At 35.6% G+C, this 24,284-nt stretch overlaps 1 protein-coding gene across 1 annotated transcript in view; it reads left to right on the plus strand.

The window, feature by feature from the left end:
- Positions 1-24,284, plus strand: part of sh3gl2a (SH3 domain containing GRB2 like 2a, endophilin A1) — a 34,222-nt gene that overhangs the window by 3,124 nt on the left and 6,814 nt on the right. Inside the window, exons 2-5 of the mRNA XM_073842371.1 lie at positions 16,682-16,750; positions 18,551-18,623; positions 18,712-18,855; positions 23,976-24,109. Coding sequence (XP_073698472.1) covers positions 16,682-16,750; positions 18,551-18,623; positions 18,712-18,855; positions 23,976-24,109 — 420 coding nt within the window. The remainder of the gene's footprint in view (positions 1-16,681; positions 16,751-18,550; positions 18,624-18,711; positions 18,856-23,975; positions 24,110-24,284) is intronic.

A 24,284-nucleotide genomic window follows, 5' to 3' on the forward strand; every position in this document is an offset into this window, starting at 1 on the left:
GCTGCTGAAAGGAAGCAAATTTTCCATTTACATATAAATCCCCTATGTTTCGTAACCCTACATTTTTCCAAAACTCAAATGCACTATCTAACATCGAAGGGCGAAAAGAGGGGTTAGCTGAGATGGAGAGCAAAAATGACATTTGGGTGAATTTGAAATGAGTCTTTAACTGTTTCCAAATACGAACAGAATTATGAATAACAGGGTTATGATTATAAAGTGAGCTAGTTATACCTTTCGGTGATAAAAGTATTGCATTAATCGAATATGGAAGACATTCCTCCTTTTCTAGCACCAACCAATTCTCTCCCGCTGGAATAAAATCTATCCATGAAGTCAAGGCCCTCAGGTTTGCAGCCCAATAATAGTAAAGAAAATTAGGTAGGGCAAGCCCTCCCTGCATTTTGGGATACATAGGTGGTGTTTAGAAATCCTATGGGCTTTATAGTTCCAGACAAAGGGAACCAGGATAGAGTCCAGTTTTTTGAAAAAAGATTTGGGCAGAAATACAGGAATATTCTGCACTAGATACAAAAATTGTGGGAGAAATATCATCTTAATTGCGTTTACCCACAAGAGAAATAGGAAGTGTTCTCCAGAAATTGATCATGGATTTAAGTTTAGACAACAGGGGTTGAAAATTGGCCTTAAGTCGGAAAACTTTTTGTCACCTCAATTCCTAGGTATGTGAATTGTTCTGAAGCAGTCTTAAAGGGCAAATGTTGAAGCCAAGAAGAATCTTTGATAGTGACTGGCATCAGCACACTCTTGTCCCAGTTAATTTTATATCCTGAAAATGTACCATAGTGATTAATCAAATTAAGAATATTTGGAATGCTACTATTGGGTTCAGAAATAAATAAAATTACATCACCTGCATACAATGCTAATTTATTATCAGTACTTCTAGTTTTATAGCCTTTAATTCCAGTATGTGTTCTAATAGCTTCCGCTAAAGGCTCAATTGCTAATGTGAACAAAAGTGGTGACAGTGAACACCCCTGTCTTTTACCTCTGTGTAATTCAAAATGAGAAGACATTGTTTGATTTGTGAGAATTCTTGCACACGGACTAGAGTACAACAATTTAATCCATGAAAGGAAATTATCTCCGAGATTAAACTTCTTCAATACTGCAAAAAGGTAAGGCCACTCAATTTGATCGAATGCCTTCTCTGCTTCCAATGACAGAATGGCTAGATCTTGCTGCGAGCCACTGGAAGAGTAAATTATGTTGAAAAGACGCCTAAGATTAGAAGAAGAGTTACGTTTTGGTATGAAACCATTTTGATCTGGATGCACTAATTTTCTAATTACTTTATTTAGCCTGCAAGCCAAATAAAGTAATTAGAAACTTAGTGCATCCAGAAGTTTTTGCCAGAATTTTTTGATCCGAGTTTAGGAGAGAAATCGGTCTATAAGAACCCAGTTCCTCTGGGTTCCTGCCTTTTTTAGGGACTACAGTAATAATTGCCTCATTTAGGGTGGATGGCAGAGACTGCTCTATAAATGCCTGTTTATAAACCCTATATAAATAAGGTGATAGTAGTTTGTTGCAAGCTTTATAGAATTCATAACAAAATCCATCTGGACCAGGAGTTTTACATCCTTTTAGAGATTTTATAGTACCTGATATTTCTTTATTAGTAATTTCTGCACCTAACTCCTCAACTTGCTCTTGATTTAATGAGGGTAGATTTTTTTTTTGGTCTAGAAACTGAGCAATAACTGTAGAATCTATATTTCCTTTAGATGAATACAGTGTCTCATAAAACATTTGAAACTTACTATTTATATCCCTAGAGGAAGTAAGAGATTCTCCTGTGTCTGATTTAATTTTGTATATTGCTCGTTCAGATGCTGTTTTACGCAATTGTCTAGCTAAAAGTTTTTGAGGTTTACATAAATGATGTGATGCAAAAGATTAGACATTATCTTCCTCCTTTCATTTACCATTGGTTATTTGAAGATATTTGAAGTGGAATTTGTGAGCTGATGTTGTCATAAATCAGTTATACTCTGTTATTTTAGTTGTATGCAATACTGCATTTAGAAGTGTGGAAGTGTAACGCTTTTACTTAGCTTCTTTCTCCCTTGATTTCTTTGATGTATGGCAGTGCTTATGCACGACAATGTCTGTCTGAAACATGGCTGATGAATCTGCTTTCTCTATTACAAATTTTAGATGTTGCTTACTGCAGTGCATTTTCCTCTTTAAGTTTTTGTCAGCTATACTGCATACTTGGCAGATCTTTGACAATGTCTTTGTTGATTTTATCTTTATTAAAGAATGCATGATCTTTTAAAAGCCAAAGGTTGAGAAATAGACCTGTGTTTTCTGTTTTTTTTTTCTCTCTCTTATTAAATATGGTTTATTCTTTCGAGGTGTAGTATTGTAGTGGATTATATTCTGCCTTTGGACAGGTGTAGAATTATGTTCAACATTGCTGCTAAAATATATCATCTACCAGTTTCCCTGCTTTCAAAACTGTTATCAAACAGGTGAGCTGTCTTGTGTCTACCTACACAGGATTTCTAGGTATCCCTGGGCAGCTCCTGACACAAAGGCTGTCTGAAATTGTAGGAAGCAGATTATACTGCCTCCTGAAATAGCACTTTGAGGATAGAATGTCTTTCTAGTGTTAAACAGGTTATCTGGTAGTTAGGACTAAATGAGTACATAGTCATTGAAAAAAATGTAATAAATAAAAATGGACAGACATGTTTAAAGAATACAGTGCATCCAAGTTGTCTAATGCAGGTAGTTGGTGATTAGACACTCTCTAGCCTCAGGAGAAGATGGTGAGCAGCAGTGTTCAGGATGGGTGAAAATGTTGTTCCAGTTGGTTTAGTTCAGATGCTAGCTTGATTTTTCAGATAGCAGATGAGCAGAAAGTTCATAGGATGGGAAAGAAAGGTCTTGGACAATGCTGATGGCCTTGTGGATGTAGGCTTTTTTGTAAAGATTTTATAGAAAATTGGTAATTTGCTAGTTTGAAAGTGCTTTAATCCATAGTCATTTAGACTACTAATATTATAGTGGCAGTCCAATTGCTTATAGGCATGTTTTTTGATAGTGTAAGTCCACCTTTTTGGGATTTTCTCCAGACAGTTTTATTACTGCCAAAATAGATTATTACTGCACCACCAAACATAGTCAGATTAAAAGCCTACATTGGGTTCATTTTGTGGTCATTTTATTTGTGTGCCTGGTATTCATCACGTTGTGGGGACCAAATGTCCCCACAAGGATAGGAATACCAGTAGATTTTGACCTTGTGGGGACATTTCTTAGGTCCCCATGAGGAAACAGGCTTATAAATCATGCACAATGAGTTTTTTGAGGAAGTAAAAGTGTGCACAATCTCCTGTGAGGGCTAGGTTTAGGTGTAGGGCGATAGAAAATACGGTTTGTACAGTATGAAAACCGTTACGCCTATGGAATGTCCCCATAAAACATGTAAACCCAACGTGTGTGTGTGTGTGTGTGTGTGTGTGTGTGTGTGTGTGTGTGTGTGTGTGTGTGTGTGTGTGTGTGTGTGTGTGTGTGTGTGTGTGTGTAAATAAATACATGTTTGTGTCAAATAGTCTACTGAGAGAAATTTTAATTTTCTTGAGTATCTCTATCATTCATGTAACTGTTGCACACTTTTATTTGAGACTATTAAAGACTCTTCAGACCTAACAATCAGTGAAAGCCATGGAGCAGAATAAAGGTGTCTTTAGACATATTTTAAATATTTTAAAACATGAAAACAAAAAGCAATGAAATGGTCAAATACACCCTTCTAGTACATATTCACATAAGAAAAGAACTGAAAAACAGATGAATGAAAGAAGGAAAGAAAACTCTTTCAATATGAATAACTGCTTATTCATGATGCAGCAGTGGCTGACGTTACCACTGAAAAAGTAGCCTTTTGTTTTAGTTGTTTGCAGGTTACAGCACTGTTTGTTCTCTGTGTTCCTAAGTGTATAGATACTATTTGTTGGACTGACTGAGAAAGCGTTTAAGATGATTCAGTGAGAGAGCAGCCCAAATTAATGTGAATCGATAACAGACCATTTTTGCAAACCTGTTTGGCCAATTTACTTATTTTAGAAAAGAAGGCACACGGTTAATTCACAAAATATCTGTTTCAGGCAACCGAAAAGCATATATAATAAGTTAACTATGTAATAAAATGTTTCTCAGGTCAGTCAAGATCACTCATACAGACAGCGCGTGTAGCCGTACTGCTGCAGGCGCCACTGCTAATCTCTGTGACTTGGAATGCTTGGAAACACCACCTATTTATTCTTATATTACATTGGGCTAGATGCAGCCATAATTTGTGATTCTTAGGTTTCCATTTCTAATGGGGTCATGTGCAGGTTTTGTGTCATACCCTCATGCACAAAAACCACGCAACAAAACCATGCAAGCTAAAGAAGATAAAATATGAAAACCACATTAGATTAACTTGAAATGAGGACAAACAAAAACTAGTTTGTGCTGACCACCATGTGCTTTGTGCAGTGTATTTTTGATAGCCAAGAGCATGGAACCATCAAAATTCTAGAGACATTTAGAAACCATAACAAAAAGTATGTCATGTGAATAATTCTGCATATTGTTGGGCCTGTTGCTGTGTTTGGTGTTATGTCTGCTTGCTATTTTTGTGAGATCAGTGTTTTAGAACTGTTGCATTGCTGTCCAATGCATAATCTAAAGCAAAAGGACTACTTTTTTACACTAAATCATAACTTTTTTTTTTTTTTTACTAAAGAGAGAATAATATGTTCCCCAGTCACGCCTAAAAATAATAGCTTAGAATGAATAGATGTTTGCAAACTGTTAGTACCAATGCATTTTAATAGCACTATGTGTACATATTTGTGACCCTGGACCCCAAAACCAGTCATAAGGGACAATTTTTTGTAATTGAGATTTATACATTATCTGAAAGCTAAATAAATTGATTCTATTGATGTATGGTTTGTTAGGATAGGACACTATTTCTGACTATTTGAAAATCTTGAATCTGAGGGTGCAAAAATGTAAAGATTGAGAAAATCACTTTTAAAGTTGTTCGAATGAAGTTCTAGTTCATAAAAAAAATTGATATACTTAGAGTTGGAAATTTACAAAATATCTTCATAGTACATGATCTTTACTTAATATCCTAATCATTTTTGGCATAAAAAGAAATCATGTATTGTTGGCTATTGTTACAAATATACCCATGCTAGTTATGACTGGTTTTGTGGTCCAGGGTCACACTTAGACTATATATTATGTGTAACACTCTGTAACCCATATTAAAGCTATGTCACTTCAAAACCATAATATACTTACAGCATTTTTTGGCGATAACTTAATCTGTGAGGCAAATATCTATATTATATTCTGATTAGACTTTTTTTTTTTTTTGTCTGGTGGAAAAAGATTGTTTAAGGCCTTGTGGGCAAATGCAGTAAACCGATAGAACATATGAAATACACAAATTTGTCTTTAAAATGAAAACATCCCTAATCTTTTCTGCCTCTGGTTTTCTCTTTGAGGTCTTTGTAGATTTCAGGTGTGACAGTTCAACCAAAAATGAAAATTCTGTCAATTACTGACCTTCAAGTTTTTCAAAACTGTGTGAGCATCTTTCTTGCATTGAACACAAAAGAAGATATTCTGAAGAATGTTGGTAACCAAACAGTTGTCCATAGTATGTGGGGAAAAATACAATGAAAGACAATGCCAGCTGTTGAACAAAAGAAAAAACTGATGAGTAAATGATGACAGAATTGTAATTTTTGGCTGAACTATTCATTTAAACTCTTTTCTATTAATGACAAGCAAAATACTGACTCATTTTAGGATTAACCCATTCTACGTTTTGCTCTCCAGAATGGCACATTAACATGCCGAATCTCATCATCAGAGATTGCACTTACTCAGACAGTTCAATACTTTGAATAAATCAACAGCCATTAAAGAGCATTTAATCATGTTCTTTATGTGTGTGCAAACACATACACACACACACAGAGATATTCTATGTAAGGTTAAAAAAACAGTTCAATCCCTCTACATCTTGTACATGCAAAATTGGGTGAGAATTTTGGCTGATTCCATGTAAATAATAATCTCCTAGACGTATTGAATATGCTATATAAAGTTATAACCATGACTGTCTACCAACCTTACTTGAATTTTCCTGTTCATGGGTCTCTATTCTATTCTATTCTATTCTAGTCTATTCTATTTTATTCCATTTTACCAATCTTGACTTGAAGTCTGATGATACTGCATGCCAGGGCAGGGGCTCATCCTGCTGTTACATAAGAGCTGAGTGAGGCTTAAAAATTACATCACCATCACAGTAACGTTTTCCCACAGCATCAAAATGACACTGGATTGACACGGGCACATGTCCTTGGTATTTTATGAATGTTAAAGTTAATGCCATACTGTGCTCTTCTTGCTACTCGTAAAATGTATATGAATCTCACGATATGATACACATCAAAAATTTGTTTTGTCACTGCCGTGTCACCCTGCGTTCAGTGTTCCTCTGTCTTCCTTAGCATTAGGTCATAAATGCACTCCAGCAAGGACTCCCATGTCCTTAGACACTTGTTTACAGGCTTGTAAACAAGTGCTTTTAGCTCTTTTGAGTACAATGTTCTGGAATTTTGTCCATTTAAATTCCCATTTAAAACTCTTTTATTCTTTCTTCAGCTATTCAACGTCATTGTACTGTTAAAATGACATTCTGTTTTTGACGTTTAAAGCATTTGAACGTGTACCGTTTTTGAACTCTTGCTTTTCTTTTGTCCCAATGTGATGTTTCGTGACTATACATTTTATTAATTAAAAGTGGTACAAGTATTTTTATTATTATTATTATTATTATTATTATTATTATTATTAATTAACATTTAGAGCATATAAAATCCATTCCCCCTTAGTTCTCATGTCACATGTCTCCTCTAGCCATCTTTATGCATGAGCTTTCTCAGCTGCCCTTAATTACACACACACACACACACACACACACACACACACACACACACACACACACACATAATAATAGGAGAGAGATGCAGCGTTCCTGGAACTGTCTGTCCAGCACAAGGGGTGTGCATCCCTCTCTACCATGTAGACAATCACAAATCAAGAGAGGACATCCTCCCATAACCTCTTTCATTTGTCCATCTATCTGTTCTATTTATAAATCGTTAATCTTTGGTGGTTGTAATCCAGGAGGCACAGACTCAGGAATATTTTAAGACCGCCTGACTGGAGGATGGGGGTGGAGATTTCTCTTCTCCATGTGCTGCTGTCACATTGGGTTTCATGTGACTGCCATCCACCTAGTCAGTAGCACAACACCTCCTTCCAGGTAACAAGGTTGATCCGATACCTTTGGCAAGCTCTAATTTAATCCTTTGAGTTTGTACATGTATATGTACGTCTCTCTCATTCTCTTCATTCAGTGTCACTTCCTTCCAGACTGTATTTACTTGTATGAATTGGATTGAAGAACTTTGTCTGAGAGATCAGTTTTAGGTTGTTCTGTGGTACTGTAGCCACACAACAGATAAAATGAAATGAATACGATAAAATGAAGTCATGTCTGCCGATATTGAATAAAGTCTACAGACTTATTCTGACCCTGAGTATATTCTAAATTGCAACAAATTAAAGTTAGAACAATTTGAAATTTATGACATCACAAAATGTTAATTAAGGCTTGTTTCATATTTACACTACAGTATTTCTTTTTTTATGCTGTCATTAAACAATAGGTTATAACATGTTTATTAGGAGTGTACCACTGATAACTTGATCATTCTAAAATCTGTATTTTAAAATAGAAGGAGCCACATTTCTAATAATTTTCCTTACAATTAACAAAGGTGTCCGTTTCCCAAAAGCATCTTTAGCTAACTGTGGTTGCAAATTCTGCAGTTACTAATGATGTTCAACGATTTTCTGTTTCCTGAAACCATAGTTCTCAATCATCTTTTGACCTCTGATTGGAAGCATAGTTCCTTGTTAGTATGACGTGCACTTACATAGATAAGTAAGCTAACATTCAGTACATTCATTCTTTCATTCCATTTAAAGCTGCAGTCCGTAAGTTTTGCCTCTGTCACCATCTCTGTGTTGGCACGGCTCCAGCACAGATGAATGTTTTGAGCTGTATTTGTGGCTGTACTTTAGAATCACAGATTCTAGCCTATGTTTTTGTATGACCCAAATATGAATTTTCAGCAGATATTGTCATCTGAACAAGTAACTTATCTGCCTCTTTTGTTCTGACCAACTGAGGAAAAAAGAATTACAATAAATCTACTATCTACTAAAACTACATGTATTTAGTGTGTTTTAGCGTGTAGATTTCATTTTTTGTACAGTCTAATCTCTAATTGTCATACCCCTCGAGTTTCATATAAAAAAAAATTCTTTTAACAAAAAAGCACATTTATGTTCTTTAGAACTGGTTCTCTTTAAAATATAAATCTTCTGTAATCAAATAAAAAATGTAAAACTGGAATTTATCTTAATTTTAGTCACATGTGTTTCATAAACACAATCCTTTCTGGATTACAATCTGCCATCAAAATTATAAATTTAGTTATTCCAGCTGCTGTGGGAAAAGGTTATAAAGGATCCGGCACCTGCAGCACCCTCATGCGATATAGCCTAATAGCCAGGAGGCTGCCTTTATGTTTGCAGACATGACGTAATGACATGGCGGCATGCTCGAATTTCCTGCAAATTCCTACCAGTACCAGTACCACTCAAATTAGAAAACATTAATCCAAGTTTACCGTTGTGAATTGAAAGTAAGGAGATAGTTTTGAACACTGGCTGGTTATGCATTTGCTCAAAAATAGATTTTGTTAGAAAAAGTTAGGGACCACCAATTACATACACATTTCCGACATCTTCACTTTTCATTAAAGCCTATAGTCCTAAAGCTTATATGACATATATTTGCTCATATTTTAAAGATTATTTTTTTCTCTGTCAGCAGTTATTAAATTATTTGTCTAAATTGTCAAAACAGAATTTTAAATAGAATAGTTGATTTATTATTTTATATTAATGGCATTAAAAAATATGTTTGGGGATGTCTTGCTAAATTAGCAAATGTTTCTTTTTATTTCCTGTAATAACACATTGACATCATCCTGCACATGCCAAAATATGTTTGTTGCAATTTAAAGTAAATGCACATTGTACTTAAGAGCAGCATCTTACAATGTTTAAGCACCACCTTAAGATAATTGGTAGCATAGTTCTGTCATCAAAATGTATTGTTTTAAGAATGTATTTTTAGGCAGTTAAGACCATACACTTTTGGTAGTCTGGTAGATCACTGTTTCCTATTCGGCTAATATTACTTACAGCTTTGTTAAAGTTATGTGGGAGTAATTTCTAAGTAAAAGCCTTTCTTTTTGAAATGAAATTAAGTGACTGTCAGTATATCTCAAGGGTTTATGATCGTATGTCATCTTTTCTGTGTTCCTGGCTTCTTGAATGATTGGCAAGAGCTGCACAGTCCCTCTGGCTCTTGGTTTAGAAGATCCACTGCAAACTGATCTACATTTCTCTATGAGGAGAAAAAAAAAGAAAAACTGGGAGATGGTATCCTACTGTACATCTTATAAGGGATTTACTATCACAATAAAAACGACTGAGCTTTGGACATTTTATAAAGAGTGACAACTGATATTTATATTATTTTTTTGTATTCTGTAATAATGTTGTAACAATCTCATTGATTTACATTACAAGCTGTTAGAATTTCATCTGACTTTTTTCAGTAATTTCAGCAGCTGCACCAAATTGCATATTTTTGCTCCATGTATGTGTGTCCTCCTTGGCTGTGTGCTCCATATTCTCCTATATCAAACCCTTGTTAAAAGCCTGATGCATCAAATATAAAAAAATGCAGACTTTTGTATTTATTTATTTACTTATTTTCTCACTATTATTTTATGTCATATTTTTTGTACTAAACGCTATTTTGATGGGGAAAGATCTCTGAGACAGAAGCAAAATGAGGCCATTAAAGGCCTTGTGAAACACAAGACGAAGGCATTTAAACATTTATATGGGCTTTATCAATAAGGTCAACATTTATGTGCTAACCCCACTGCTTCTGTGATGGCAGGCTTTTATTGTATAATCATATGATAGCTTAATGCTAAATGGAGTGCTTGTTGTCATTCTTTCCCCTTGAGCCTTTGACTCCCTGTCACTTTTTACGCATCTAAACACCACAATTCATATTTTTACAATATAATACCCTCACTCCAAGTAGTGGTCAAGTACTGCTTTATCTAGACACATTTTATAATGGTCAGCACTCTAGTTTAGAACATTCTAGTATAAGGCTTTTCAGTTTGAATTAGTTATAATAGAGATATAAGAAACCCTACTCTTTGTTTAATTGATTATTTTGATTTAAATTGCATTAGGATACTTCTTTGAAATGGGGTGTGAATCTAATTACTTTGCAAACAAATTTACAAAATTGGTTTGTAGAAACCAAAGGAAACTGCTTTAGCAGACCATTCAAAAATGAAGAGTAGCAAAACAAAGGTGACAACATTTAGTCTATAATCAGTTTTTATTTAGAACCTTTCAAACCTAATAAATTTTACATTATAAGGCCCATATTCTGATTAAGATATTTATTTATTTATTTATTTATTTATTGAAAATTTATTTGCTATCTAGAATGTACAGCTATTGGAGTATTGCTGTATGTTTACATGATAATCAGCGTTTAGCAAATAAACCTTTGAATAAAAACAGAGACTGCGTTTTACTGCCTTAATTTTCATTTTCTAAACAGTACCAGACTAGGATTAATGATGAATTAGGAAATGTAGGCCACTAATCATTTTAAATATGAGACTGGTATGGTGCTGTCATCCATTTGTGTCTTGATTTATGTTTGTTTCTTTTTAATGAAATGCCTTGGGTTAACAGAGATTAAACACCCTTGTTATGCTTTCCATTGAAAATGCATTCGCTCATTCATTTATCAACAGAAAATTCATTGATAAGTCCACCCAAATGAAAGATCATCTTTTTTTATTTTATTAAAGTGGAGTTCATTGCTGAATCAATGTGGTTTAATTTGTTTGTAATTCATGATCTGTTAATTGGCTGTAGTTAAAGTAAACTATTAATTTCTTTGAATTGTAGGAAATTGCTTTAAGATGTCTTTATAGTACATTAATTGTGTAACATTTCATGTATTTCACTTGTAATTAAGTTTGTTATACTGTTGATGTAATTTTTGTCAGCTATTACTGTACATACCACTGTAGGCCAGTTAAATGTAATTGTTAATCCACTATATCTCCACATTTATCTTTTATCATACACATCATTTTTATTACACCATGTCAAGTTAAAAGTAGCTCACAGTCAATAAAAGCATTTCGAAACCTTCTGTCAGCAAACCAGACAATGAAAGCAGCCAGAGTCTCAATGGCCTCACATTCTCCCGTTATAATTTCACTCATACTCCGAGCCCTACAGTTTACCCGGCCCCTTGACTTTAGATGTCTTTTTAAGCATTTTTTCACTGTTATTTCTCTCATTCTATAGAGATTACATTATCAGAATCCTCTCATTCCCATGATTCTTTGAAATACTATACATCAAGTATTTTTATTGCAGTAAGACATGTAATCTCTCAATGGTATTGAAGATATTCCTTATTGTCATATTGGTGAGAACCAGTAGGCCTACACATCCCCCTCTATTTTGTGCAATTAAAACTTTAACTTGTGTCTTAAAAGGATAGTTCACCCAAAAATACAAATTTGATGTTTACCTGCTTACGCCCAGCACATCCAAGATGTAGGTGACTTTGTTTGTTCAGTAGAACACAAACTAAAAAATTTAACTATCCCTAAACCATTGCAGTCTGTCAGTCATATAATGGCGGTCAATGGTTACCAAATCTTTAAGAGTAAAAAGAAACGTAGACAAAACCAAATTAAACCCTGAGGCTTGTGACGATACATTGAGGTCTTAAGACACAAAACGATTGGTCTGTGCAAAAAACTGAACGGCCATTATATCATTATTTACCTTTGATCCATCACAACGGTCTACGGTCCTGATGCATATCACTTCAACGTGATCAACCATAGTAGATGCACATGCAGAAACGATCTGTCGCACGTATTCATCACTCATTAATACATAGTGCATATTGGTTTTTCAAAATTTTAATTACTTGTGCTTATCCTGATTCTGGCAACCGTTTAAAAACTAAAAGATTACGCTTCCTTGTGCAAACTTATCTGGGAGTCGACTTTTCACCAACTACATTGCCAGAGCACGTTGATCTCTTGCACAGACCGAACAATATGTGTCTTAAGACCTCAATGCATTTTTTTTTTCCACTCTTAAAGATTTGGTAACCATTGACTTCCATTATATGACTCACAGACTGCAACAGTTTGAGTTAAAAATCTTCGTTTGTGTTCTACTGAAGAAACAAAGTCACCTACATCTTGGATTCCCTGGGGGTAAGCAGATAGACATAACATCTTAATTTTTGGATGAACTATCCCTTTAACTTTGGATTTGACCTAGACCCAGTGGACTTGAATATTGACTCCAAATTAAAGACTAGTGAACACAATTTCTTTAGGTTTACAAGTAAAAATGTTGTCCTGTTGAGTGAATGTAAAGATCAGATATAAATATCAGTCCCTTCTGTGCCAATTTAGATTTAATTTATTAAATCTTCATATGCTTTTAGCATTGCTTAAAATAATTGCGTATTCATATATGTAAAATGAATTGTCCTATTACCAAAAAAAGATTTGAGACTTGGACTTGGGCTCATGTCTGTCTTTTGAAATGTTAGAGTTTCAAATTCAGTTACTATTTAAATAACTGTTACTATTTAAATAGGGGATAAGTGATTTTCAGTCCTCAAGCGCGGACAGAACGACAGCGCGTAAGTGAGTACTTAAAATACTGTATTTTTATAGCGATTGTTACGTTTAGATGGTGCAAGATCAACACGTCCTTGTTTTTTCTATTTATTTGGTTATTCGTTTCTGTTTGCATTTACTTGGGGCTAGATCAACACTTCCTTGTTTCTCTATTTTTCTATTTATTTGGTTATTCGTTTCTGTTTGCATTTAGTTGGAGCTAGATAAACACGTCCGTGTTTTTCTATGTTTCTATTTATTTGGTTATTCGTTTCTATTTACATTTAGCCACTGCTGGAAAGCAGTTGTTCCCTTGGTATATTTGTCTTGCCGTTGTTTTCATTTTAAATTGTAGTTTTGATTGCACTTATTCAAATTTAAATTCTGAGCTGACGGCCAAGGGAAGCTTTTGTCAGTCATATCGTTCCCTTCCTGAGCGCGCTTAAAAGTGAGAAGTGTGCTTAGTTTTGGTTTGACCCATTTGCCTACGATCCGTTTGTCGACTCACTCAGCCAAGGAGGTGTACCCAGCTGTTGTCAATGAAGTATTGATTGTTGGTGTGATTAATTGCGCTGAAGCGTCAGCAGAAGTGTTCAGCCTCCTCGAGTGAAGACCAACGAGAGTAAAGACTGCGACTTGTCCTGCGCAACTTAGCCAAGCAACGAAACCAGCAACGCACTTAAGTATTCCTTTACTTTATTGCACTCTTCTTTCTGTCCTCCTCTATCATGTGTTTCCAACTCATTCCGGTAGTCTCTACACATCGCTCTAACATCACACGCACATGTTGACACAATCTTTCTAACCTGCGTCCTATGGTCACCTCTTCCACTGAACCTTTCTCTTTCACGGTTGGGCTCTGGAACTGTCAGTCAGCTGTCAACAAAGCTGACTTATTTTAGCCTTTTCTTTACAATCTTGCCGGAGCATCCTAGGGTTGACTGAGACCTGGATTCGTCCTGAAGACTCTGCAACCCCAGCTGCTCTATCTAATAACTTCTCCTTCTCTCACACCCCTCGTCAGACTGGAAGGGGTGGGGGTACGGGCTTGCTCATTTCTAATAACTGGAAATACTCAACCCATTCTCCTCTATGCAATTATAATTCATTTGAATCTCATATAATCACTGTAACATCTCCTATCAAACTCCATGTTGTGGTAATTTACCGCCCTCCTAGTCAACTTGGCTTCTTAGAAGAGCTGGATGGGTTGCTGTCCTCTTTTCCAGAGGATGACAGCCCACTTCTAGTCTTTGGGGACTTTAACATTCACTTTGACAAACCCTATGCTGCAGACTTCCATTCACTCCTAGCTTCATTTGATCTAAAACACATCATCACTTCATACACCCATAAATCTGGCAACCAACTTGATCTCATTTACACACGAAATTGTATTTCAGACAACGTTGCGGTCAAACCCCTACACATCTCTGACAACTTCTTCATTACACTTAACCTACATCTTGCTACTTGTACACCCCCAAGACCTCTACCTGTTACTTTTAGATGAAACCTACGCTCTCTCTCACCCTCCCACCTTTCTTCCTTAGTGTCCTCCTCTTTTCCCTCTCCAACCAACTTCTCATCCCTGGACACTAATGCAGCAACCGGCACCTTATGCTCCACTCTAACCTCTTGTCTAGATGATATATGCCCTCTCTCCTCCAGGCCATCACGGGCTGCTCCTTCGAACCCTTGGTTATCCGATATTCTTTGTGAGCATCGGTCCAAACTTTGGGCAACCGAGAGAAAATGGCACAAATCTAAGGATCCATCTGACTTGAGTATGTATCGGTCTCTGCTTTCGTCTTTCTCTAACCAAGTACGTACTGCCAAATCTTGATACTTCCACAACAAGATCAACAATGCTCCGGACGCACGCAACCTTTTCAAAACTTTTAATTCACTGCTTTGTCCCCCTCCACCACCTCCCACCACTTCTATAAAAGCTGATGATTTCGCCACATTCTTCACAGACAAAACTACATCTATCAGTAATAGGTTCTCAGCTCCACACATACAAGAACTACAATTGACCACACACTCTTTTGACACGTTGAATCATCAGATCCTCCTGTCCACCCTCTCATCGCTGGCCATCGGACCCAGGGACTTCACTTCGCTGGTTCAAATCCTACCTCTCTGGTAGGTCTTTCAGAGTGGCCTGGGGAGGGGAGGTATCCAAAACTCATCAACTGGTCACTGGGGTTCCTCAGGGATCAGTTCTTGGACCCTTCCTCTTCTCCATATACACTACATCTCTGGGCCCTATCATACAGGCACATGGCTTCTCCTACCATTGCTATGCTGATGACACTCAGCTCTATCTTTCATTCAAACCAGATGATCCATTGATAACTGCGCGTATCTCAGGCTGCCTGGTGGATATCTCTGCATGGATGAAGGAACACCATCTACAGCTCAATATGTCAAAGACTGAACTACTTATCTTTCCTGCCACTCCAACTTTACAACATGACTTCTCCATCCAGTTAGGTTCATCAACAATTACCCCATCGACTTTGACGACCAATTGACCTTTAAAGATCACATAGCTAAAACTGCTCAATCTTGCAGGTTTGCATTGCACAACATCAGAAAGATCAGGCCCTTCCTAACAGAGCATGCTGCACAACTCCTCGTCCAGGCCCTGGTCATTTCCAGGCTGGACTACTGCAATGCTCTTTTAGCCGGTCTTCCAGCATGTACAATCAGACCTCTACAAATGATTCAGAATGCAGCAGCACGGCTGGTCTTCATTGAGCCCAAAAAAGCCCATGTCACACCTCTCTTCATATCCCTGCACTGGCTACCGATTGCAGCTCGCATCAAATTCAAGACACTGATGCTGGCATATAGGACAGCCACCTCCTTACCTCCATTCACCACTTCGAATCTACACTCCCTCCAGAAGTCTGAGATCCTCTAGTGAAAGACGCCTCATTGTACCACCACAGAGAGGCATGAAATCACTTTCCAGAACATTCTCGTTCAACGTTCCTGCCTGGTGGAAAGATCTTCCCACCCCTATTCGGAATGCAGACTCCTTAACGGCTTTCAAGCAACTGCTGAAAACCCATCTTTTTCGACACTATGTGACTTTGTTCTCCTCTCTTTCCCGATCTTCCCTTTCTAGCCTACACTCTTCTAACAACGCCTGATATATGGTATTTTTGAGCACTTCCTTCTGCCTCCTTAGGATGAATCACTTGCTGTATTCCCAATTGTAAGTCGCTTTGGATAAAAGCGTCGGCTAAATAAATAAATGTAAATGTAAATATGTGTTGTTACAAAACATAACTTTTGAGCTACGTATCACATGTGCCATTGCTTATATTATGTATTGACCATTTCATTTATGCAGGAATCTACTTTTGAACATGTTTCTTTTTCAATCACCTTAAACTAATGGTTTCAACTGTGTGTTTACGTACAAGTAAAGCAATTACAAGTTTTTGGAATTGTGATTTGTGTGTCTGAATTCTGATGTTTATGCCAAGGTTTCTTTACTAGTTAGACAACTGACATATGACACCAGACTCCAAATAATGAAAGCTGTTTCTTATAAATAAATTATACTGGATATTCTACAATGACCTTTATGATTGAAAGACTTCAGAACTCCGAAAACAGATTTTACAAAAAAAGTTATATTCAGACAAAATTCTGAATTAATAAAAAAAAAAAAAAAACGAAAATTGTCTTGTCTTATTTTGCAGAAAGTTAGTGAGAAGGTCGGAGGGGCAGAGGGAACTAAGCTAGATGAAGACTTTGTGGAAATGGAAAAGGTAAGTTTCCTGCAGCAAGAGAGATTTGATTCTCATTCAGGAAGCATAGCAATGAGCATTTGGTTGTTTATTAGAAGTTTCTAATTTTGGAAGCTTTAATTAGGTCATCTGTAGACATAAAATCCTACTTTAGCGCAACCTAATTAAGTCAGAATAAATTGAGTGTGATTATAACTGTGTATTTTAGAGTGTCTCTTATAAAAGTTAAAACTGTGGAATGGACAGATGGATGACAAAATGGAGGAATGAGAAACTACTGGGGTCTGTAGGCAACAAAAGATATATAAATATAATTAGTGCAGTTAATGTATTGCTCTTTCTAGAGCACTTAATTATGAGAGATTATGGAGATTTGAGAAGAAATAACTTGACATAGGTAGGGGTAGATTAGATGCACGAAACTCGTGCACTGACAGACTCACGTGCGCTTTGGGTTTGTTCGTCCTAAAGCTCGATTGCGGATGCGGTTAAATGCACTTGCATTTTCAATAGTTTTAAACTAAACTGTACATACATATATGTTTTGAGAGCAGGACAAAACATCTGATATATCGAAATAGATCTGTGTATGGCATTCCGTCCATATAAACTGCTAATGCTCCGCTATCCAGGCTGTCAGAGAGAATGCGTTCACGTGTTAAATAATATAAACATGCTTATAAGTTGATCCCTTATTTGAGATTTAATCTTCCGGGCAAACAGATTCTCCGCATCTTTCTCGACTCCTCAGAATTCTCAGCCTGATTGCCAAAAATCATATTGTGTTTGATGCACAACTTACTCGACATCCTAGCTGTATATTTTCATAATCCCCCCCCCCCCAAAAAAAGACAAATAGCCTATATAAAATGTATATAATTTTTTTTTATATAATAAACAGGAAAAAGAGGAAATATTAAAATATGATTTCGTCTCTGATTTTATTGGTTTCTAAATAATCTAAAGATATTATTATTTTTGGTATTACTGGTGGTTTTAGCACTCAGCATACCTGGTAAAAAAAAAAAAAAAAGTCACCACTAGCCACTGTTGTGCATTAGTTTGAATGCAGCCTGGTAAAGCTGCCTGTCTATGATGTCAGTAATAATAAAACGGCAGTAATGCTGAGGAAAAAAGAAAAACTATTGTCTGTAAACTTTCGGATACCTAAAGAACACTTATTTTAAATAAGTAATTATTTTAAAAAGTACCTTGCTTATATAATTTTAATAAAAATAAAGTAAAATTGGCACAAAATAAATTTGATATAAAACGTATATGAAAATGTAGCCATGTGCAGTACTATTGAAAACTGAGAATGTGAGCATTGTGATATTTAGTTGATAATGAAAACAGATTGACACCTACTTTTAAACAAAAAGCATAGAAACTGCAATTTTACATGTTTTTTTAAATTGTAAAGTTGTATTTGCACAGCAGAAGAATTAATTGGGGAAAAAATTTAGATCAAGAATCGTTTTGGAATCGGATCGTGACTCCCAGAATCGGAATCGGATCGGATCGTGAAGTGCCTGAAGATTCCCACCCCTAGACATAGGTCTCTTTCATGAAGGTGGATGTGTAATGTCAGTCACAGCTTCTGCTAAATGTGCAATGTTTAATTCTTTCTTAAGGTTCATTCCTATTATCTAAATGTATTTTAGATTTTTTTTCTTAAATAGCTTCTTATTAATTCTATGACTTTATTTATTCTGTTTTTCTCATAAAGATAGCTTTGCTACTGACATGACATTAAAAAATAAACAAGTTACTAACATCATTCTTTGCCATTCTTTTACCTTCATCTTCACTGTAACATAGAGAGTTGATGTCACCACAAGGGCGGTAATGGACATTATGACCAAGACAACGGAGTACCTGCAGCCCAATCCAGGTAAATTTGAATAATAATTTAATTTTTTATAGTGTATCTCTAGTTAAAAAATAAAAATCTGTAATGTACATCTTTTTTTTATTTTTAGCAACTCGTGCCAAAATGAGTATGATGAGCTCCATGTCTAAAATTCGTGGTGGAGATAAAGGTCCTGGATACACACAGACTGAAGTCATCCTGGGAGAGTCCATGCAAAAGTTTGGCAGAGAACTCGGGGAAGAATCCTGCTTTGGTAATGTTTGCTTTGTTATAAACATACACAAAGTCAGAGCTGTTGGCCTTGTGGGCAACTCCTTCACACATATTGCAGTATAAATATGCTTGTTCCAAAATAATGAGTTTAATCTGCAAGTTATCAACAAGCTCTTTTGACACAATAGTTACTAAGTTTGAAAACTAGATTAAACGATAAACTATGCCTCATCTTTATGTTGGCGTGCAAAAATCCATCAACTACCTGAATTCATTACTAATGAGGAAAATATTGTGTTAACATTTAAATGTTTAAAGGGGTCATGAACTGTGAAACCAAAATTCCTGTGATCTTTTGACATATGTGACCCTGAACCACAAAACCAGTAGCATGGGTATATTTGTAGCATTGCCAAAAATACAATGTATGGGTCAAAATTATTGATTTTTCTTTTATGCCAAAAATCATTAGGATATTAAGTAAAGATCATGTTCCAAGAAGATATTTTGTAAATTTCTTACCGCAAATATATCAAAACGTAATGTTTTATTAGTAATGTGCATTACTAAGAATTTCATTTGGACAACTTGGTGATTTTCTCAATATTTAGAATTTTTTTTTCAGATTCCAGGTTTTCAAATAGTTGTATCTCAGCCAAATATTGTCATATTCTAACAAACCATACATCAATGGTCATCATCAGTTTTTTTAAATGATCTATAAATCTCACTTTCAAAAAATTGACCCTGGTTTTGTTTTCCATGGTCACTTATAAAAGGTCATTGTATTGAAACATCCTGTAAGTTTCAGAATGTTTCAACTTTCCTATTAGTCTAAAAACGGCTTATATTGAAGCCAAACTGCCAAAATGACAGGTTGTGGAATTATGACTGTATTATGTAATATTGTGGTTAAACACTGCCTCAGCAGAAGATTAACGCCTGCTTCTACATCGCTGTCTGTTTAGCCCCGCCCACTGATTTGTGCATTTAGTGTAAATAACGAGAGGCAAACACAGGTATAAACAGAAACGATAGGCCCCAAAGACAACAAGATTCTGTACAGTGCCAAGTTGTGAAACAGACTTTGCTGTACGTTCTTTCTGATCCCAACATTCAGAAAGAGTAAATATTAACTTTAACCACGTCATTAAGAATTTGGTCCTTCTTTCACTTCATTTTACCGCAGTTTTGTTCACAAACAAGGCACAATTCATCACAGGATTTTCAGAAAGTTTGAAACTAAAAGACGATGCTTTGTTGACTATATTGGATACTGGATGCTGTGCTGACTATATTAAATTGGAGTGTGAGTAACTGTTATGATGTGGTCACCAGTGTTGGGGAAAGTTACTTTTAAAAGTAATGCATTACAATATTGAGTTACTCCCTAAAAAAAATAACAATTTGCATTACTTAGTTACTTTTTATAGAAAGTAATGTGTTAAGTTACTTTTGCATTACTTTTTAAATCTGGGCAGGGCTTGCTTGTTTGTTTTTAATATAAAAAGTTATGTTTTTGGCAAATGTAAAAGCCTTTTCACCCCAAAAGCCTCAGGCAAGTAAATTTATGTCTTGAATGCAGAAGAAAAAAAATGTCAACTCTTCAGCAAAAAAAAAGGAAAACAAATATTAGATTATCTTGAGTAATTTTTGCTTATAGTATGGATGAATTGGATCATCAAAGGTCAGCAGCAAAGACAGTGGTTAATAAAATGGGATTAAAAATGTAAAGGATGTTTGTATTATTTAAGATATTTAATTATTGCAGGTTTGCATCATATTCTGAGTTGAATTTCACTGTTTTTATTAATTTTATGAAATACTGAGTTTTTTTGTGAGTAAGATGAATAAATGCATGTTTACATTTATTCTAGAACAAAAGTCTAGAAATCTTGAAATCTTACTCCCGATTTCTCTCAACATGGGGGGGGGGGTCTGTCGTTTTGACTTATTCAAAAAAGTAACTATTTTCATCAATTAAAAAGTAATCCGTTACTTCATTAGTTACTTGGTAAAAATAATCTTATTACGGAACTCGTTTTACTTTTAATGAGTTACCCCCAACACTGGTGGTCACTATTGCGTTGTCTGTTATTACAGGTCATTTGATATGTATTAAGTATTTATGCATTTTTAACCTAAATCACGGCAGCGTCCATCTATGAAGGATATAGGCTGTCATACATACACTACTGGTAGCCAATTATATCAGTGGTCATTTACTTCTGAGTTTACAATCCACTACACCTATTCAAACAACATTGTGATGAGGAGGTTCAAAAGAGGACAGGAAATAGCTTATTACTTCTAAGTTAGGATGTTTTTTGATGTAAAAATCTTGATAACATAAGTGGACCTCAGAGACCCGTACAGAATAAAAAACAAAGGCAGTTCATAACCCCTTTAAGTCATCTCATCACAGTTTAACACAATCCACAAACAGCGATAAATCATGCAATAAGGCTGTTTTTAGACCTGTAGTTTGCTTAGTTCTGAAACAAGGACATATTTTATTACAAGTATTCTTGGTTAAGTTCGCTTTCACAAAGCAACATTTCCAAAAGTGTAACAAAATGTGTTTATGCAAGTCAAATTTGACTAAAACTTCCCTCTAACTGGTCTGGCATCAACAGTACATCTGTTAATGTTGTTCAGCATCATCCATCAAGATGGATTGGCAAGTTATCTCTGTGGGCTTTTTGTATCTTTTTCTGTAGCTGTCGTTACACATACACTTATATAAATGTATCTGTCATTCCCGCTGTAATTGATCAGTTAGAGTGGGAATCAAGGGAAGTAGAGAAATTAGGCAACATTAAGATAAAGAGGCGCACTTTGGTTTCAACTGTGATAATTAATGTGCATGCTCACAGAATCAGACCTTCTGCTTTTTACATAACACATTTCCCATTATAAATTATGATACAGCTTCACTTGTTGGTCAGCTGTGTTAGATTGCTGTCTCACTACAACCAAACCACTCAAGAGTTTGTTCTCAGTCGGGCTGAGACAACCTCATTGAGGTGATCTCGGATCGATTATTTTGATGCAGGTCTAAGAGCAATTGCTGTGTTCATAGATTTTTACAACTGGTTTTTAAAAAAGCATAATGAAGCATTCCCCTAATCATATTGTAGAGGTAGTAGTCGCCAGTGTGCTTGAGGTCAAAAGTTTACACCCCCTTTCAGAATCTGCAAAATGTCGATTATTTTGCCAAAATAAGTGGGATCATACAGAATGCATGTTATTGTTTATTTAGTACTAACCCGAATAAGATATTTTACATAAAAGATGTTTACATATAGTCCACAAGAGAAAATAATAGTTGAATTTATAAAAATTACCCTGTTCAAAAGTTTACATCCATTTGATTCTTAATACTGTGTTGTTATCTGAATGATCCACAGCTGTGTTTTTTTTTTTTTTGTTTAGAGAGAGTTGTTCATGAGTCCCTTGTTTGTCCTGAACAGTTAAACTGTCTGCTGTTCTTCAGAAAAATCCTTCAAGTCCCACAAATTCTTTGGTTTTTCAGCATTTTTGTGTATTTAAACCCTTTCAACAATGACTACCCTGCTGAAAAAAAAAACAGCTAAAACCAGCCTAGGTTGGTTGGCTGGTTTTAGCTGGTCAACCAGCCTGGTTATAGCTGGTCATAGCTGGCCAGGGGTTTTACAGGGATTTTGGCCACTTTCCCAGCCTTAAATCAGCTAAGACCAGCCTAGGTTGTATTAGCTGTTTTTTTTTTCAGCAGTGTGTATGATTTTAAGATCCATCTTTTCACACTGAGGACAACTGAGAGACTCATATGCAACAATTACAGAAGGTTCAAATGCTCCAGTAGGGAAAACCATGCATTAAGGAGTGAAAACTTTTGCACAGAATGAAGTTGTGTAATTTTTTCTTATTTTGCCTAAATATCATATTTCTTCAAAGTCTACTTACGTGTTACACAGAAGATATTACATGACTCCCGGAAGACAAAATAAGTTAAGTTTACCCTGATCTTCAAATTTAAAAAATCTCTTAATGCATCATGTTTCCTTCTTGAGCATCAGTGAGCTTTTGAACATTCTGTAAATGTTGCATATGAGTCTCTTAGTTGTCCTCAGAATCATACAGTCATTGTTGGAAAGGGTTCAAATACACAAAAATACTGGAAAATCAAATAATTTGTGGGACCTGAAGGATTTTTCTGAAGAACAGTGGGCAGTTTAAATGTTCAGGACAAACAAGAGACTCATCCTTTTTTTTCGTAGCAGCTATCCCTAAACAAAAAAAAAACACAGCTGTGGATGAACGGGAGTCCTTTCTATAAATTCAATTTAATGTGGTTGTCTAAAATGACTGAATGGCAGCGATGCTTACATCCTGCCAGCAGGCAAAATCTGGCCCATGACAAGGTTATCAATGACCCGCAACCACAATCCAGACTGTTTTGACAATGTAGTTGCTGTTTTTGTGGCTGTACCACATGGACAATGCAGCATGATAAATCAGAATGCTCTCATTTATAATAAATGAAGCTGTCTGTGATGCAAGAGAGACCACATCAGTTCTAGCGTGCATGGAGAGAGCAGCTTAAACAAAGCAACACAACTAGATTCATGCTCCCAATCTCCCATTATAATAAAGTAATCTGTCTGCATTCCAAGCATGTAGACAGATTATGTCTTATGATAGTGATTTAGTCTTGTGCATGCTGCTTGCTTGCACGCAATTTAATTACATTTAATTAGTAGAGTGATCAGATTAAATTACAAAATCCAGTTCATAAACTCATATCGCATCACGCAAAGCTTCAGGATATGCAAATAATGTAATCACTGATTGGTGCATAGTGACAATCTGTTTGCAGCATATGCAGTTGTCAAATGGTGTGGCAATTAGCAGGAAAGATTTGTGATAATAGCTGTCAAATATTTATAAGTGCAGTTGTATAAAAATAAATGTAAATAGCTTGTGATTGTTGGTTGCTGAAAATGTAAATCCAAAATAAAAACAAGTAATCTAATCTAATTACCATAACCAGATAATTATTTATATTAATATTGTATTATTTTATGTATAATTTGAAAAACTATATTGGATTCTCATTGAGTTGCCCTTAAATAATAAGGCTATATTATAGTGAGAGATCTATTGTTTTGTGTTTTACAGGTCTGGCTCTGACTGATGTTGGAGAAGCCATGCGAGAGCTAGGTGAAGTTAAAGATGCTCTAGACATGGAGGTCAAGCAAAACTTTATTGATCCGTTGCAGAATATGCATGATAAAGACTTAAAAGAAATCCAGGTGAGATAAGAAATGATTGCATTGAAATCATTGTACCTCCCCCCACAGAAAACGTGTTAGACAAAATGTTTACCCCTCCAATTTTCTAAAAATCTTTTGTCTTTTGACCTCTTATTGGAAAATTCACAGTTTTGTTCCATTGCATGTGGTATTTCAGTGTAAAAAAATCTCTTAT

The sequence above is a fragment of the Garra rufa genome, chromosome 6, assembly GCF_049309525.1.
Source record: "Garra rufa chromosome 6, GarRuf1.0, whole genome shotgun sequence".
Lineage (NCBI taxonomy): Eukaryota > Metazoa > Chordata > Actinopteri > Cypriniformes > Cyprinidae > Garra > Garra rufa.